The sequence below is a fragment of the Nycticebus coucang genome, chromosome 4 (assembly GCF_027406575.1).
Source record: "Nycticebus coucang isolate mNycCou1 chromosome 4, mNycCou1.pri, whole genome shotgun sequence".
NCBI classification, from domain to species: domain Eukaryota; kingdom Metazoa; phylum Chordata; class Mammalia; order Primates; family Lorisidae; genus Nycticebus; species Nycticebus coucang.
This window is the reverse complement of record NC_069783.1, coordinates 135,801,547-135,819,501: the sequence shown is the minus strand read 5'-3', so window position 1 is coordinate 135,819,501 and position 17,955 is coordinate 135,801,547. Positions and strand designations below refer to the sequence as shown.

At 40.0% G+C, this 17,955-nt stretch overlaps 1 protein-coding gene and 1 gene segment (V, D, J or C); one reads left to right on the top strand and one right to left on the bottom strand.

The window, feature by feature from the left end:
* LOC128584904 (probable non-functional immunoglobulin lambda variable 1-50) overlaps positions 1-17,955 on the bottom strand; it is a 685,263-nt gene that overhangs the window by 362,183 nt on the left and 305,125 nt on the right.
* On the top strand, positions 5,658-9,449 carry LOC128584901 (ret finger protein-like 3). The gene is made up of 2 exons (XM_053590175.1): positions 5,658-6,348; positions 8,850-9,449. The coding sequence occupies exons 1-2, from the start codon at positions 6,039-6,041 to the stop codon at positions 9,428-9,430; spliced, it is 891 nt and encodes a 296-aa protein (XP_053446150.1). The 5' UTR covers positions 5,658-6,038; the 3' UTR covers positions 9,431-9,449.

Here is a 17,955-nt window from a genome sequence, read left to right as displayed (position 1 = left end):
GGAAGTTAGCAACTTAATGGGACATCTCAAGCAACTGGAAAAGGAAGAACACTCCAACCCCAAACCCAGTAGAAGAAAAGAAATAACCAAAATCAGAGCAGAACTAAATGAAAACAAAAGAACAATACAGCAGATCAATAAATCAGAAAGCTGGTTTTTTGAAAAGATCAACAAAATAGATAAACCATTGGCCAACCTAATCAGGAAAAAAAGAGTAAAATCTCTAATCTCATCAATCAGAAATGACAAAAACGAAATAACAACAGACTCCTCAGAAATCCAAAAAATCCTTAATGAATATTACAAGAAACTTTATTCTCAGAAATATGAAAACCTGAAGGAAATGGACAGATACTTGGAAGCTCGTCACCTTCCAAGACTTAACAAGAATCAAGTGGAAATGTTGAACAGGCCCATTTCAAGTTCAGAAATAACATCAACCATACAAAACCTCCCCAGAAAGAAAAGCCCAGGACCAGATGGTTTCACATCAGAATTCTACCAAACCTTTAAAGAGGAAGTAATACCTATATTACTCAAACTCTTCCAAAATGTAGAAAAAGAAGGAACACTCCCCAACACCTTCTATGAAGCAAACATCACCCTGATCCCCAAACCAGGAAAAGACCCAACAAAAAAAGAAAATTATAGACCAATATCACTAATGAATATAGACACAAAAATATTCAACAAGATCCTAACAGAATCCAGCAACATATCAAACAAATCATACATCATGATCAAGTTGGCTTTATCCCAGGGTCTCAAGGCTGGTTCAATATACGTAAATCTATAAATGTAATCCAGCACATAAACAAAGTAAAAAACAAAGACCATATGATCCTCTCAATCGATGCAGAAAAAGCTTTTGATAACATCCAACATCCCTTCATGATCAGAACACTTAAGAAAATTGGTATGGAAGGGACATTTCTTAAACTGATAGAGGCCATCTACAGCAAACCCACAGCCAATATCATATTGAACGGAGTTAAATTGGAATCATTTCCACTGAGATCTGGAAGCAGACAAGGCTGCCCATTGTCTCCATTGATTTTTAACATTGTAATGGAAGTTTTAGCCACCGCAATTAGGGAAGAAAAGGCGATCAAGGGCATCCACATAAGGTCAGAAGAGATCAAACTTTCGCTCTTCACAGATGATATGATTGTATATCTGGAAAACACCAGGGACTCTACTATAGAACACTTAGAAGTGATCAAGGAATACAGCAACATCTCAGGTTACAAAATCAACATTCATAAATCAGTAGTCTTTATATATACCAACAATAGTCAAGTTGAAAAAACAATTAAGGACTCTATCCCATTCACAGTAGTGCCAAAGAAGATGAAATATTTGGGAGTTTATCTAACAAAGGATGTGAAAGATCTATATAAAGAGAACTATGAAACTCTAAGAAAAGAGATAGCCGAGAATTTTAATAAATGGAAAAACATACCATGCTCATGGCTGGGAAGAATCAACATTGTTAAAATGTCCATACTACCCAAAGCAATATATACCTTCAATGCAATCCCTATTAAAGTTCCACTGTCATACTTTAAAGATCTTGAAAAAACAATACTTCGTTTTATATGGAATCAGAAAAAAACCTCGAATAGCCAAGACATTACTCAAAAATAAAAACAAAGCAGGAGGAATTACGTTACCAGACCTCAGACTATACTACAAATCGATAGTGATCAAAACAGCATGGTATTTGGCACAAAAACAGAGAAGTAGATGTCTGGAACAGAATAGAGAACCAAGAGATGAACCCAGCTACTTACCATTATTAAATCTTTGACAAGCCAATTAAAAACATCCAGTGGGGAAAAGATTCACTATTTAACAAATGGTGCTGGGTGAACTGGCTGGCAACCTGTAGAAGACTGAAACTCGATCCACACCTTTCACCACTAACCAAGATAGACTCTTACTGGATTAAAGACCTAAACTTAAGACATGAAACTATAAAAATACTAGAAGAGAGTGCAGGGAAAACCCTTGAAGAAATTGGGTTGGGTGATTTTTTTATGAGAAGGACCCCCCCGGGTGATTGAAGCAGCTTCAAAAATACACTTTTGGGACTTGATCAAACTAAAAAGTTTCTGCACTGCCAAGAACACAGTAAGTAAAGCAAGCAAACAGCCCACAGAATGGGAGAAGATATTTGCTGGTTATGTCTCTGACAAAGGTTTAATAACCAGAATCCACAGAGAACTCAAACGCATTAGCAAGAAAAGAACAAGGGATACCATCACAGGCTGGGCAAGAGAATTGAAAAGAAACTTCTCCGAAGAAGAAAGGCGAGCGGCCTTCAGACATATGAAAAAATGCTCATCATCTTTAATCATCAGAGAAATGCAAATCAAAACTACTTTGAGATATCATCTAACTCCAATGAGACTAGCCTATATCACAAAATCTCAAGACCAGAGATGTTGGCGTGCATGTGGAGAAAAGGGAACACTTTTGCACTGCTGGTGGGAATGCAAACTAATACATTCCTTTTGGAAAGATATATGGAGAACACTTAGAGATCTAAAAATAGATCTCCCATTCAATCCTGTAATTCTTCTGCTGGGCATATACCCAGAAGACCCAAAACCACATCATAACAAAGATATTTGTACCAGAATCTTTATTGCAGCCCTATTCATAATTGCTAAGTCATGGAAGAAACCCAAGTGCCCGTCGATCCACGAAAGGATTAACAAATTGTGGTATATGTACACCATGAAATACTATGCAGCCTTGAAGAAGGATGGAGACCTCACCTCCTTCATGTTTACATGGATGGAGCTGGAACGTATTCTTCTCAGTAAAGTGTCTCAAGAATAGAAGAAAAAATATCCAATGTATTCACCCCTACTATGAATCTAACTTAGGACCTTTACATGAAGCTATAACCAAGTTTCAACCTAAGAACAGGCAGAAGGGGGCAAGCATGGGGAGGGAGGGGGGAGGTGGGTAGAGGGAGGGGGATTGAAAGGATCACACATGTGGTGCATCTTACAAAGGTACATGTGAGACTTGGCAAATGTGGAATGTAAATGTCTTGACAAAGTAACTAGGATAATGCCAGGAGGGCTATGTCAACTAATGAGATGAAAATGTGTCAAATATTCTATGAAACAAGTGTATGGTGCCCCATGATCATATTGATATACACAGCTATGATTTAATAAAAAAAGAAAAAAGCCAACAATCCCATATATCAATGGGCAAGAGACAGGAATAGAACCTCTTCTAAAGAAGACAGATATGAAAAAGTGCTCATTGTGCCTAATTATTCGAGAAATGCAAACCAAAACAACCCTGAGATAATCATCTAACCCCAGTGAGAATGGCCCACATCACAAAATCTCAAAAAGGCAGATGCTGGCGTGGATGTGGAGAGAAGGGAACACTTTTACACTGCTGGTGGGACTGCAAACTAATACAACCTTTCTGGAAGGAAGTATGGAGAAACCTCAAAGCACTCAAGCTAGACCTCCCATTTGATCCTGCAGTCCCATTACTGGGCATCTACCGGGAAGGAAAAACATCCTTTCATCATAAGGACACTTGCACTAGACTGTTTATTTCAGCTCAATTTAAAATCGCCAAAATGTGGAAACAGCCTAAATGCCCACCAACCCAGGGATGAATTAACACGCTGTGGTATATGTCCATCATGGAATACTATTCAGCCATTAAAAAAATGGAGACTTTACATCTTTTGTATTAACCTGGATGGAAGTGGAACACATTATTCTTTTTTTTTTTTGTAGAGACAGAGTCTCACTTTATGGCCCTCGGTAGAGTGCTGTGGCCTCACACAGCTCACAGCAACCTCCAACTCCTGGGCTTAAGCGATTCTCTTGCCTCAGCCTCCCGAGTAGCTGGGACTACAGGCGCCTGCTACAACGCCCGGCTATTTTTTTTTTCTTTTTTTTGGTTGCAGTTTGGCCGGGGCCGGGTTTGAACCCGCCACCCTCGGTATATGGGGCCGGCGCCTTACCGAATGAGCCACAGGCGCCGCCCGGAACACATTATTCTTAGTAAGGTACCACAAGAATAGAGAAGCATGTATCCTATGTATTCAATTTTGATATGAGGACATTGACACAGTGGGGTGGGAGAAGGGGAGAGCAGAGAGAGAAAGGAGGAGGGAAGGGTGTGGGAAAGGAAGACAGAGAGAGGGAAGGAGGAGGGGTGGGGTCTTGGTGTGTGACACACCTTTTTGGGGCAAGACACAATTGTAAGAGGGACTTTGCCTAACAAATGCTACCCTCAATGAATCCCCAACATTAAAAACAAAAATAAAAAAAATAAATTATTCCTGTGAATTATCAAAATTTTTCCAAATCCAAGATGGGTTGCAGGCACCAATTACCTATAATTCTGATGTGTATGAATTTCTACCATGTTTTAAAATTGCAAATGCAATCATACAGAGTGGTTTATTTTAGGATTATAAGCAAAGCTTTAAGTGTATCATTTATATCAGAAGAAACATTACCACTTACAAATGATGAAAAAATCTTATAATAAGGCTGTGAAATTAGTACATTAGTTTAAATTTAATGTAATGCTAATTAAACATTACTTTCTTTCTTTTTTTTTTTTTTTTTTTTTTGTAGAGACAGAGTCTCACTTTATGGCCCTCGGTAGAGTGCCGTGGCCTCACACAGCTCACAGCAACCTCCAACTCCTGGGCTTAAGCGATTCTCTTGCCTCAGCCTCCTGAGTAGCTGGGACTACAGGCGCCCACCACAACGCCCGGCTGTTTTTTGGTTGCAGTTTGGCCGGGGCCGGGTTTGAACCCTCCACCCTCGGTATATGGGGCCGGTGCCTTACCGACTGAGCCACAGGCGCCGCCCTAAACATTACCTTCATATGAAAGAAAAAATAATATAAAGATTGGTGGGGCTGGGTTTTATTTTTAAATTTTTTTTATTTTGAGACAGAGTCACTCTGTTGCCTGGGCTAGAGTGAAGTGGCGTCAGTCCAGTTCACGGCAAGCTCAACCTCCTGGTCTTAAGCAATCCTCCAGCATAAGTCTCCCAGGTATCTGGGCCTACAGGCACCTACCACCATGCCTGGCTAATATTTTCTATTTTTGTAGATGGGGGTTTCCTCTTGCTCAAGCTAGTCTTAAAATCCCAAGTTCAAGCAATCCTTCTACCTCAGCCTCCCAGAGTTCTGGGATTACAGGTGTGAGCCAGTGTGCCTGGCCTTTACTGTCATGATGAAGGATTTTTACTAAGGTTACGGGGGTAACTGGAGATAGATCACCAATGAAAACCCCATTATCTACTATAATGAAATCAAAATCTGATGAGGTTGAGGGGGCGTGGCAGGGTGTGAGGAGGGAGGGAAGGATAATCTCATCCATAAAAGGCCCCGGTGTGTTCATTCCCCAGAAGACTTGAGCTACCTGTGGGAGCAGCTGGAGGACAGAGGAGATTCTAGTGCAGAGGAAGTGAGTCCACCCTTATGTGTTTGGCTTTTTCTTCTTAGATGCCGAGAAATGGTGGTTATGACATAGGGGGATGAAAGAAATACAGTTAGTGATTAATGAATTCAACAAATGCTGTCCAAGTGCCCACTGAGTGTTGACAACCAGACACACTGGATGCCCGTGGAGTGGTGGGCAGTCTGGTTTTCAGTCCCAAGGCTGCAGAAAGGATGACTTTCTCCTTTACATAATCAATTTGTTGCTTAGGTTCCTCCAGGTGAAATGACACCAGCATAGGGGTGCAATAACCGCTTTTCAGATAGATGCTCAGGCACCTCTGTTGGTGCAGCTAGGCTGGGGGAAAGGGTTGCATGGGCCCTTCCTCCACCACGGTTCAAAACACAATGTCTATTTGTGACTTTCTTTCCAGAGAGAACTTCAACTGCCTGACGGTAGGGTACGTGGTTAGGTCATTGTACTGTCACAGTCTTGTTTTGGGGATGACAAATTCGGAACACAATAACTTGGTGCATGTAAAAGTTGTCACGTGCCACTAATAAGTATTCATCGCATTGAAATTCACCCTGCCATGTGTGTTCCCCCAACAGTGGACATGGCTGGACTGTTACAAGAAGCAAGCCAATGCCCCATCTGCTCAGCCTATCTTGAAAAGCCAATATACATGGAATGTGGATGCATCTTCTGCCTTAACTGCATCTATTCACTGCAGATAGAGCCACATGGGGAGGATTTAGTTTGCTATTTGTGCCCCATGATCTCTCAGAAAAACAACCTCAGGCCCAACTGGCAGCTGGGAAAGCTGGTTTCCAAGATCAAGGAGCTGGAGCCCCATCTGACAACTATTCTACAGATGAACCCAAGGATGCAGAAATTCCAAGGTAAGGACTCTGTGACCCCTGCCCCCTTCCCACTACAGGTCCAGGAAGACTCATCTGTGGGATGGGCTCTCCTTTCCATGTAGGGATCAGCTGATGCCTGATGCTAAAAATGAGATGCTCCTCTGGCTTCAGTGGTTCTCAGCCCTGACAATACATAGAATCATCTGATCTTTAACAAAACGTTCCTCTATCTATGTCATGGATTAGACAAGAGAGTCTCAAAATGTAGCTTGCTCAGATTACCTGAGGATCTTGTTAGAATCTGGATTCTGAACTAGGAGATTTCAGATTTGATGACCCTGCTGTCTTGGATCACATCAAACTTAGAGTAGCAAAACTTTGAGCAATTGAATCTGAATTTCTCTCTGGCTGTAGTGCTCCTGAGTCTAATGCTAATACCCCCTGGTAATTCTAATGAACAGTGAATGTTGGCACCATTGCACTAAATGGGCTTTCGCCAGCCTCGGGACGAGTTTGGTATGGAGCACTGGGGATGGGGGCGGTGTTTCAATGGGTGTGGGGAGAGCTGCAGAATCTGGTCTCCTCATCTAAGCACCATGGGCTTCAACAGGGGCCTTTGCTACAGAAAATACTATCCGACTCCATGACTCTGGAGGGAAAGCACATTTAAATGAAGAGATTATGGACTGCCTGGGCAAAGAATTGCAACTATAAAGAAAGGCGGTTCCTGTGAAATTCCCCACACTGTTGAGTTCTGTGCAGTATCCTGTCTGATACCCACAATTTCCAGTCATTTACCTACCAACATCTGGCCTTCTGCTTGAAACATAGAGCACAGATTCACTCAGTCCAAGCCAGTTTTCTAACTCTCTTCCTCCTTCCTTGTCAATGTCCACTCATCTTATTTAATCCACTAATTCATCATCAGAGATCAGTCACCCAATGTCTTGTTTTAACCTATGAAATCTACATTGGTGATTGCATTTGTCTTTTGATTTGAAAGATAATGTGTTCTGTCATTTTTTTTTCATAATTTTCCAGTGTATTAATTTCTGTAGGCCAGATCACACCCTTCCTTTTCTTCCTCCATTAAAATTGGCAGCTTCACCTTTCAGTCACATAGCCATCTCTCAAAATGTTCATTCATTTTCATCTGCTGCACTTACACCAGACAATAGATAAATTATGTCTACTAACTTTTAAATACCTGTTTGTTTCTTTCTTAAATTCGTGCCCATTACCAATGTTTTGCTTAAGGCTTCATCTCCCAGAGTATGGAAAATCATCTCCCATCTAGGTCCCCATTCCTTCTTGTGGCCATGGGTCCTTTTAACGTGCGGGAATGGTACTTCTGCCCGCATATTTTCATCTGCAGAGATATCCCATCTCCTGTCAGAACTGTGAATGATATCTAAACCAATTTGTTTAGAAACATGAAGAACAAAAGCCTGGAATCCTGCTCTAGATACTATTTTTAAAATTAGATCATAACTGTGTACAGTACTGCATTTGTGGGGTACAATGTGCTGATTTTATATACCATTTGGAATGTTTACATCAAACAGGTTAACATAGCATTCACCTCACTTATTTAATTGTTGTGTTTAGACATTTATATTCTACCATTAATATATTTGACATGTACACTTGCAATATGCACAGTAGGTGAGATTCCACTGATTACTCTCCTTCCACCCGTCCACCCCCTCCCTTGCCCTCCTCTTCTCTCCTTCTCTCTGGGCTATAATTGTGTTTTATCTTTTGTATGAAAGTGTGGGTGATTACATATTGATTTCATAATAGTATTGAGTATATTGGGATTTTTTTTTTCCATTCTTGAGATGCTTTACTAAGAAGAATATGCTCTAGCTCCATCCAGGTACACATAAAAGAGGGAAAGTCTCCATCTTTTTTATGGCTGCGTAATATTCCATGGTGTACATATACCACGATTTGTTAATCCATTTATGGCTCGATGGGCACTTGGACTGATTCCAGGACTTAGAAATTATGCATTGGGCTGCAATAAACATTCTTGTGCAAATGTCTTTGTTGTAAAGTGAGTTTGGGTCATCTGGATGTATACCTGGTAGAGGAACTGCAGGATGGAATGGCAGGTCTACTTTTAGTTCTCTTTTGAATTGGAATAGTAAAAGGTGGAAACAGAAGCATCATTAAATATTGTTAACTGGAATTTTCTTAATATCATTCTTTTTCATTCATTAGTGTGGTAGGAGAGTCAGGGTGTCTAACTCAGAGACTTTCCACTATACAGGGAACAAAAGTTTAATTAATAAACACATATCACATAATGGAAAAAGAAGCACTACTATTATGAGTGAGTCTCATATTGCTACAAAGCATGCCTATGCTAATTTGATCTAGTCAGGGCAGCCAGGGAATTTCTGTCCTAAAAAGTTCTGATGTAAAGCAGATGAAAGAAACTAAAGGGAATGAGATATTTGGGACTTTGTAGTAGCCACGAAACATCAGCCTGGATTTTGTGCATTTGTAGAGATAATTTGCTTTTCTTTTTGCAGTGGATGTGACCTTGGATATTGACACAGCCAACAAGTTCCTCCTCATTTCTGATGATCTCAGGAGTGTCCGCTGTGTGTGCATCACACAGAGTCGACAGGACCTTGCTGAGAGATTGCAGTTGCCACTTTGTGTCCTGGGTACCCCTCACTTCACTTCTGGCTGCCATTACTGGCAGGTGGATGTGGGAATGAGCACACAATGGGACCTGGGAGTTTGTAAAGAATCTGTTCACTGGAAAGGAAAGATCCAACTGACTACAGATCTTGGATTCTGGACTGTGAGTCTGAAGGCTGGAGGCTACTCATTTGCCAACACAATGCCTCAGACTGCCCTCTGCTCAGATACCAAGGTACAGAGATTGGGGATTTTTCTGGATATGGATATGGGCAGTATTTCCTTTTTTGATGTAGACAATGGATCCCACATCTTTACGTTCACCAAAGTTTTTGCTGAGGAGCCACTGTGCCCATTTTTTGCTCCTTCAATTCCACCTAATGGTGATCAGGGTTTCCTGAGAATCTGTCCTGTGATGAGCCAAGTCACTGCTGATCCTCTAGCCCATCCTGGGGAGCATGAATAGACCCCCATGGCAAAGAAATACTCACAGAAAGTTACTTTGCGGTTAGGCCTAGGCACTTTCTACTTGGTAAAAGTATTATACAAAAGTCATAGTAGAAAATTTCATGAATGTAATTAATGTAGTGTATAAATTGAGTGCTAAGTACTAATCAGATAATTTAATTAGTGTGTATCTATCTATCTATCTATCTATATATATATATATATTTTTTTTTTTTTTTAGACAGAGTCTCACTTTTGTCCACTTTGGGAGAGTGCCATGGTGTCATAGCTCCCAGCAACCTCAAACTCTTGGGCTCAAGTGATTCTCTTGCCTCAGCCTCCCAAGTAGCTAGGACTACAGGCACCTACCACAACACCCGGCTATTTATTTTTAGAGATGGGATCTCTCTCTTGCTCAGGCTGATCTCCAACCCATGAGCTCAGGCAATCCATCCGCCTCAGCCTCCCAGAGTGCTAGGATTATAGGGCGTGAGCCTCCACACCCAGCCTACCCCACCACAATCCACTGTAGTTTTAAATGACTCAAGGATGATTGAGTTTTCTGAGTAAAAATGCAAAACCATGACTCCTTGGGTTGGGCTGGGATGGGATTAGGTTCTATATTTAAGTGATAGGATTAAGTGCTCTCTTTTCCTGGGGAACCATTTTTTGGTTATTGCTGGTTACTCTGATGATTTTAAATATAAGCAAAACATTCTCAATACTCAAGTCCTGTTTTCTTTTTTTTTTAATTTATTTTTATTTTTACATATACATGTGTTAATTAGGTTTCCATTTTTTTTTTTGCCTTCACAAAATTAAAAAGACTTTAAAGTTTCATAACAATAACAATGTTTAAGATGAGGACTAGAAACAAAAACCTCGTAATGAACGAACAAACAAATACATTCAGGAAAGGAATCAGACAATTGCTACATCAAAATCTTAAGCAATAATAATAATAATGATGATGATGATGCAAAGAAAGTAACAGTCACATTGTCAAATAAGAGCATGTCTATTATAGAATGCTTTGACTCTGAGATTCAGTATGGAGTCATCAGTTAACTTCTTATTATTTTTTTTAAGTATCAAAGAATAGACAACTAATATTTATAAATCAAAGTAAAAGATAATTTCAAAAAACAGATCATGCTAAATCTTATAGGCAACAGAAAAAGAAGAAATACATCAAAATCATGCTACTTCATCGGGGTACACCAGTTATTAAAGTCGGAGAAAATGTATTATCATAAAGGAGAAATTACAAACATATGTCACTTATAAATGAGGATATAATATCCTAAACAACATATTAACATCTTGGGTTAAAAATTAATATTTAAGTAATATACTTTGGTCAAAATTAAAAGCAATTTATGTGAAAATTAGTCACTGTTTTCTCGTTCTTTTTTTTTCTTCTTCCTTTCCATTCCCTCACCCCTTCCCTCCTTCTCTGTCTGCTTTTCCCTTCCCCCACGCCCCACCATGTCACTAATTGTCTTCAAATAAAGATTGAGTACATAGCATTCATACTTTTCCATTCCTGTGATGCTTCACTAAGAATGATGTGTTCCACCTCTATCCAGGTTAGTACAAATGCTGCAAAATCTCCACTTTTATGGCTGAATAATATTCCACGGTATACATATTCCTTACCGATCCATTCCTGGGTTGAAGGATACTTAGGTTGTTTCCACATTTTGGCAATTGTAAATTGGGCTGCAATAAACAGCCTAGTACAAGTGTCTTCATAATAAAAGTTTTTTGTTTTTTTTTAATTCCTTCTGGATAGATGCCCAGTAATGGGATTGCAGGATCAAATGGGAGGTCGAGCTTGAGTTCTTTGAGGTTTCTCCAAACATCCTTCCAAAAAGGTTGTATTAGTTTGCAGTCCCACCAACAGTGTAAAAGTGTTCCTTTCTCTCCACAACCGCGCCAGCATCTGCAGTTTTGAGATTTTGCGATATAGGCCATTCTCGCTGGGGTTAGGTGATATCTCAGGGTTGTTTTAATCTGCATTTCTCTAATAATTAGGGATGGTGAGCAGTTTTTCATATGATTGCTGGCCATTTGTCTGTCATCTTTGGAGAAGATTCTATTCATCTCTCTTTCTCCATTGATGTATGAGATTGTTGTTTTTTTTCTTGTGAATTAGTTGAAGTTCTGTATAGATCCTTGTCATTAAGTGTTTGTCTTTGAATCAGACAATATGCAAATATCCTGTCCCATTGGGTAGGATGTCTATTTGCTTTGTTTGTTGTCTCCTTGGCTGTACAGAAGCTTTTCAATTTAATTAAATCCCATTTGTTTATTATTGCTGTTGTCGCTATTGCCATGCAGTCTTCTTCATAAAATCTTTCCCCAGGCCGATACCTTCCAGTGTTTTTACTATTCTTTCTTTGAGGATATTTATTGTTTCATGCCTTAAATTTAAGTCCTTTATCCATCTTAAATCAATTTTTGTGAGTGGAGAAAGGTGTGGGTCCAGTTTCAGTCTTTACATGTGGATATCCAATTCTCCGAGCACCATTTATTGAGTAGGGAATCTTTCCCCCAGTGGACACTCTTGTTTGGTTTATCAAAGATTAGGTGGCTGTAAGTTGTTGATTTCATTTCCTGGTTTTCTATTTGATTCCAAATATCTATGTCTCTATTTTTGTGCCAGTACCATGCTGTTTTGACCACCATGGCCTTGTGATACAGCCTAAAATCCAGTATGGTGATACCCCCAGCTTTGTTTTTATACTAAGAACTGCCTTAGCAATATGAGGGTTTTTTGGTTCCATACAAAAGGCAGAATCATTTTTTTTCAAGTCTTGAAAATAGGATGTTGGTATTTTAAGAGGGATGGCATTGACTCAGTAAATTGCTCTGGGAAGTATAGACATTTTAACAATGTTGATTCTTCCCAGCGTATGTTCTTCATATGTTAAAGTCCTCTGCTATTTCCTTTCTTAAGGTTACATAATTTTCTTTATAGAGGTCCTTCACCTCTTTTGTTAGGTATATTCCTAAGTATTTCATTTTCTTTGGGGCTATGGTGAAGGCAGTTGTGTCTTTAATTAACATCTCATCTTGGCTGTTGTTGGTGTATACAAAAGCAACTGACTTGTGGACATTGATTTTATATCCTGAAACATTACTGTATTTTTTAATGACTTATAAGAGTCTTGTGGTTGAGTCTTTAGGGTGCTCTAAGGATAAGATCATATCATCAGCAAAGAGGGAGAATTTAACCTCCTCTGCTCCAATTTGGATGCCCTTTATTTTCTTGTCTTGTCTAATTGTATTGGCTAGAACTTCCAGCACTATGTTGAATAGTAATGGTAACAGAGGACAACCTTGTCTAGTTCCTGTTCTAAGAGGAAAAGCTTTCAGTTTTACTCCATTCAGTAAAATATTAACTGTGGGTTTGTCATAAATAGCTTCAATCAGTTTTAGAAATGTGCCACCTATGCCTATACTCCTCAGTGTTCTAATTAGAAAAGGATGCTGGATTTTGTGGAATGCTTTTTCTGCATCTATTGAGAGGATCATATAGTTTTTGGTTTTACTTCTCTTGATACGGTGAATAGCGTTTATAGACTTGCGTATATTAAACCAGCCTTGCATCCCTGGGATGAAACCTACTTGATCATGATGTATGACTTTTTTGATGATAAGCTATAATCTGTTAGCTAAGATTTTGTTGAGAATTTTTGCATCTATATTCATTAGTGAAATTGGTCTGAATTGGTCTGAAATTCTCCTTTTCAGTTGGGTCTTTCCCTGGCTTTGGTATCAGAGTAATGTTTACTTCGTAGAATGTGTTGGGGAAGATTCCTTCCTTCTCAATTTTTTGGAATAATTTCTGCAATATAGGAGTAAACTCTTCTTTTAAGGTTTGATAAAATTCTGGGGTAAAGCCATCTGGACCAGGGCATTTTTTGCTGGAAGATTTTTTATTGTTTCTTTGATCTCAGTGATTAAAATTGGTCTGTTCAGGAGATCTATTTCATCAGGGGTAAGTCTAGGGAGAGAGTGTGATTCCAAATATTGATCCATTTCCTTCACATTGTCAAATTTCTGGGCATAAATTTTCTGGTAGTATTCAGAGATGATCTCTTGTATTTCTGTGGCATCAGTTGTTATTTCCCCTTTATCATTTCTGATTGAGGTTACTAGAGATTTTACTTTTTTATTTCTAGTTAGTCTAACCAAAGGTTTATCTATTTTATTTATTTGTTCAAAAACCAACTCTTTGTTTCATTAATTTTCTGAATGGTTCTTTTGTTTTCAATTTCATTAATCTCTGATTTAATTTTGAATATTCTTTTCTAATTCTGTTTAGGCTTAGATTGTTCTTCTTTTTCCAATCCATCACATGGCTTGTGAGTTTGTTGATGCGCTCTCTTTCTGTTTTTCAAATGTAGGCTTCTAAAGAGATAAATTTTCCTCTCAGGACTGCTTTTGCTGAATCCCATAGGTTTTGGTAACTTGTGTCTTCATTGTTGTTATACTCGAGGAAGTCAATGATTTCCTTTTTTATTTCTTCCCACACCCAACTGTCATTCAGCATAAGTTTGTTTAACTTCCATGACTTTGTGTGAGGTTGTGCATTTTTTTTGGAGTTGAGTTCCACTTTTAGTGCCTGTGGTCTGAGAAGATGCAAGGTAGAATTTCAATTCTTTCGATTCTGTTGAGGTTTGTTTTGTGACCTAGGATATGATCAATTTTGGAGAATGTTCCATGGGATGATGAGAAGAATGTATATTCTTTATCTTTGGGATGGAGTGTTCTATATACATCTATAAAGCACAGTTGTTCTAGGGTCTCATTTAAATCTCTAACATTGAAGATGGCGGCTGAGTAACAGCTTCACTGCAACTGGGCATGGTGAGTCTGGGGAGATAAGACTCCAGGCATCTCTGGCTGGTGGGATCTGCCTATAATCATCCCTTTGAGGATACAGGGAGTCAGCAAGTGACTTCTGGAACCCAAGAGGAGGACCAAAACAGTGGAAAACTGGCAAGCGGTTGCGTGTGTTCGATTGACGTAATCCCGCCAGCAACCATAAGTACAAGCAGCAGTGAGACTGCAAACTGGAAAGGCCTTACCTGAGAACTGTTTCAGTGTTTTTGGACATGGCACTCAGTTGAACTGCCTTGGGGAGAGCTTGAGCAGGAGTGCAGAGAACTTTGGGCATTTTCTAGGGCCCCAGACTGAGCTGCTAAGCCAGACAGAGCTAATAGTATTTGGCTGTGGGCCGCAGGGAGCCATTGTGAGAGAACTGCCCTGGCAAGCGCAGGCCTCAGGGTCGCAGAGCAAGTATTGAGTGGGAGCTAGTAACCTAGTGACTGAGTAGCCTAAAGGTGGGGACTGAGCTGCCTTACAGCCTTAATCCTCAGGGGCAGAGTGAGACCGGTTTTGGCACTGGAGCCTCAGGCAGTTGCCCTGGGTAGAGGGCTGTGGCATCACAGCTCATAGCAACCTCAAACTTCTGGGCTTGGCACCGCCCAGACCTCCATTAGAGCTGCACCAGCTGGGCCTCTGCATGCCCTGATCAGGAACTGCGGGAACTGCACAACCCCACCTCCTCCCTCCTGTACCCTCCCTGTCTCCACACCGGCTCGCTCATCTGGCTCATCTGGTAGCCGCGTGCCCTCCGGAGCCCTCTCTGTCTCTGTGCAGAGCCCTTCTCCTGGCCAGAGACTGCTGGAGCCTTGGGATCTCTGTGCCAAACTCACTGGGTGCCAGGCACTCCCAGAACCGTGCGCACCACCTCCCGCCCTGTTGCTGGATATGGGTGTATCACACTCTGGAGCTGCTACCACAACCAAAACTCCCTAGCTGGGGCAACTGCAGAGGAACTACACAGGGTCACTCCCTACAAAGATCCAGCAACAATAAAGTGATCCTTCTGGGGTCTAATCTGGGAGAGACACCTCCCCAACTCTGAGGAAGGCCAGAGGCAACGGTGAAAAACAATCATGAGGCAAAATCAACAGAAAAACTCTGGCAATATGAATAATCCGAGTAGATCAACTCCCTCAAGGATCAATGTGGCAGACACAGCACAAGATCCCATGTATAAACAAATATCTGAGAAGTCAGAAATCGAATTCAGAATCTGGATAGCAAATAAGATCAAATTAGAATTCCAAGCAGTAACCCAAAAGATATCTCAAGAATTCAACGAATTCAAAGACCAAATAACTAAAGATATTGACACATTGAGACAAGAATTTGCAGCCCTCAAAGATCTGAGAAACACAGTAGAATCCCTCAGCAACAGAATGGAGCAAGCAGAAGAAACGACTCCTGGCATTGAAGACAAAGCTTTCAAATGCTCCCAAACTCTCAGAGGAAGAGAAATGGAGAGCAAAAACAGGTAACTCTCTCAGAGAGCTCTGGGACAATTCGAAGAAAATCAATATTTGTCTTATAGGGATCCCCGAAAGCGACAAAGTGACTTCACAAGGCACAGAATCTCTTCTCCATGAGATTATGAAGGAGAACGTTCCAGACATGCCAAGAGATTCTGAAGTTCAGATAGCAGTTTCCGAACTCCAGCATGACTCAACCCAAATAAGACATCCCCCAGACGCATCATAATCAATTTCACTAAAGTTAATACGAAGGAGAACATTCTGAAAGCTGCCAGATGAAAGAAAACCATCATCTACAAGGGGAAGAATATTAGAATAACTGCAGATCTCTCTGCTGAAACCTTTCAAGCTAGAAGAGGATGGTCATCAACTTTTAATTTCCTAAAACAAAATAACTTTCAACCCAGGATCCTGTACCCAGCTAAACTGAGTTTCATTTATGATGGAGAAATTAAATACTTCAATGACATTCACATGTTGAAGAAATTTGCCATAACTAAACCAGTTCTCCAGGATATTCTCAGACCTATCCTCCATAAAGACCAGCATAATCCTCCATCGCAAAAGTAAACCCACCCAGAAAATTTTGAAGAAATTCCAACTTCCACAGTCACAAAAGGATTAGAAATGTCCACCAGACTCTCAAAAGGCTTATCAATATTCTCAATTAATGTGAATCGTTAAAATTGTCCTCTAAAGAGGCATGGGTTGGCTGACTGGATACAAAAACTCAAGGCATATATCTGCTGCATAAAAGAATCTCATCTTACATTAAAGACAAATATAGACTGAAGGTGAAGGGATGGTCATCTGTAGTCCAGGCAAAAGGAAAGCAGAAAAAAGCAGGCGTTGCTATCCTATTCACAGATGCAATAGGCTTTAAACCAACCGAAATAAGGAAGGATAAGGATGGACACTTCATATTTGTTAAAGGTAATACTCCATATGATGAGATCTCAATTATTAATATTTATGCACCCAACCACAACACACCTCAATTTATAAGGGAAACTCTAACAGACACGAGAAAGTTGATTTCCTCCACTTGCATAGTAGTTGGAGATATTAACACCCCGTTAGCCGTGCTGGATAGAGCCTCCAAAAAGGAGGTAAGCAAAGAAACTTTAGATTTAAACTTAACCATCATAATGGTGGTTAAATATTAATTAAGTTAATATTTCAGAAATCTGGTGCATAAATATTAATAATTGAGATCTCATCATATTGAGTATTACCTTCAACATCTGAATTTAACAGACATCTACAGAACATTTTATCCCAACAAAACTGAATACACATTCTTCTCATCAGCCCATGGAACATACTCCAAAATCGACCACATCCTAGGCCACAAATTAACCTCAGCAAATTTTAAAAAATAGAAATTACTCCTTGCATCTCTCAGACCATCATGGAATAAAAGTTGAACTCAATAACAACAGGAACCTGCATACCCATACAAAAACATGGAGGCTAAACAACCTTATGCTGAAGGATAGATGGGTTATAGACCAGATTAAGAAGGAAATCACCAAATTTTTGGAACAAAACAACAATCAAGACACGAATTACCAGAACCTCTGGGATACTGCAAAGGCAGTACTAAGAGGGAAATTTCTAGCACTGCAAGCCTTCCTCAAGAAAACGGGAAGAGAGGAAGTTAATAACTTAATGGGACACCTCAAGCGACTGGAGAAGGAAGAAAACTCCAACCCCAAACCTAGCAGAAGAAAAGAAATAACCAAAATCAGAGCAGAATTAAATGAAATTAAAAACAAAAGAATTATACAACAGATCAATAAATCCAAAAGTTGGTTTTTTTAAAAGATAAATAAAATAGATAAACTTTTGGCCAACCTAACCAGGAAAAAAAGAGTAAAATCTCTAATTGCATCAATCAGAAATGATGACAATGAAATAACAACAGACCCCTCAGAAATTCAAAAACTCCGAGGTGAGGCAGGCGAAGCTGGGAGTTGGGGGAGAAAAGAGGCTCCGCTCTCATCACACTCATTATCGATTTTTCACCAGAAGATGTGGGGCAAGAAATGGTGACAAAAAATTTCAAGCAAGGCATATTAAGAGTTACAATTTTCGGTGGAGCAAGATGGCAGCCGAGTAACAGCTTCCTTGCATCTGGGCACCGTGAGTCTGGGGATATAGGACTCCAGGC

What these genes read in the sequence shown, in the direction of transcription:
- LOC128584901 (XM_053590175.1), top strand. Translation starts at nt 6,039, where the DNA reads ATGTGTGTTCCCCCAACAGTGGACATGGCTGGACTGTTACAAGAAGCA. An exon ending in AAGGATGCAGAAATTCCAAG is followed by an intron (nt 6,349 to 8,849) that starts GTAAGGACTCTG and finishes TTCTTTTTGCAG; the next exon opens with TGGATGTGACCTTGGATATT.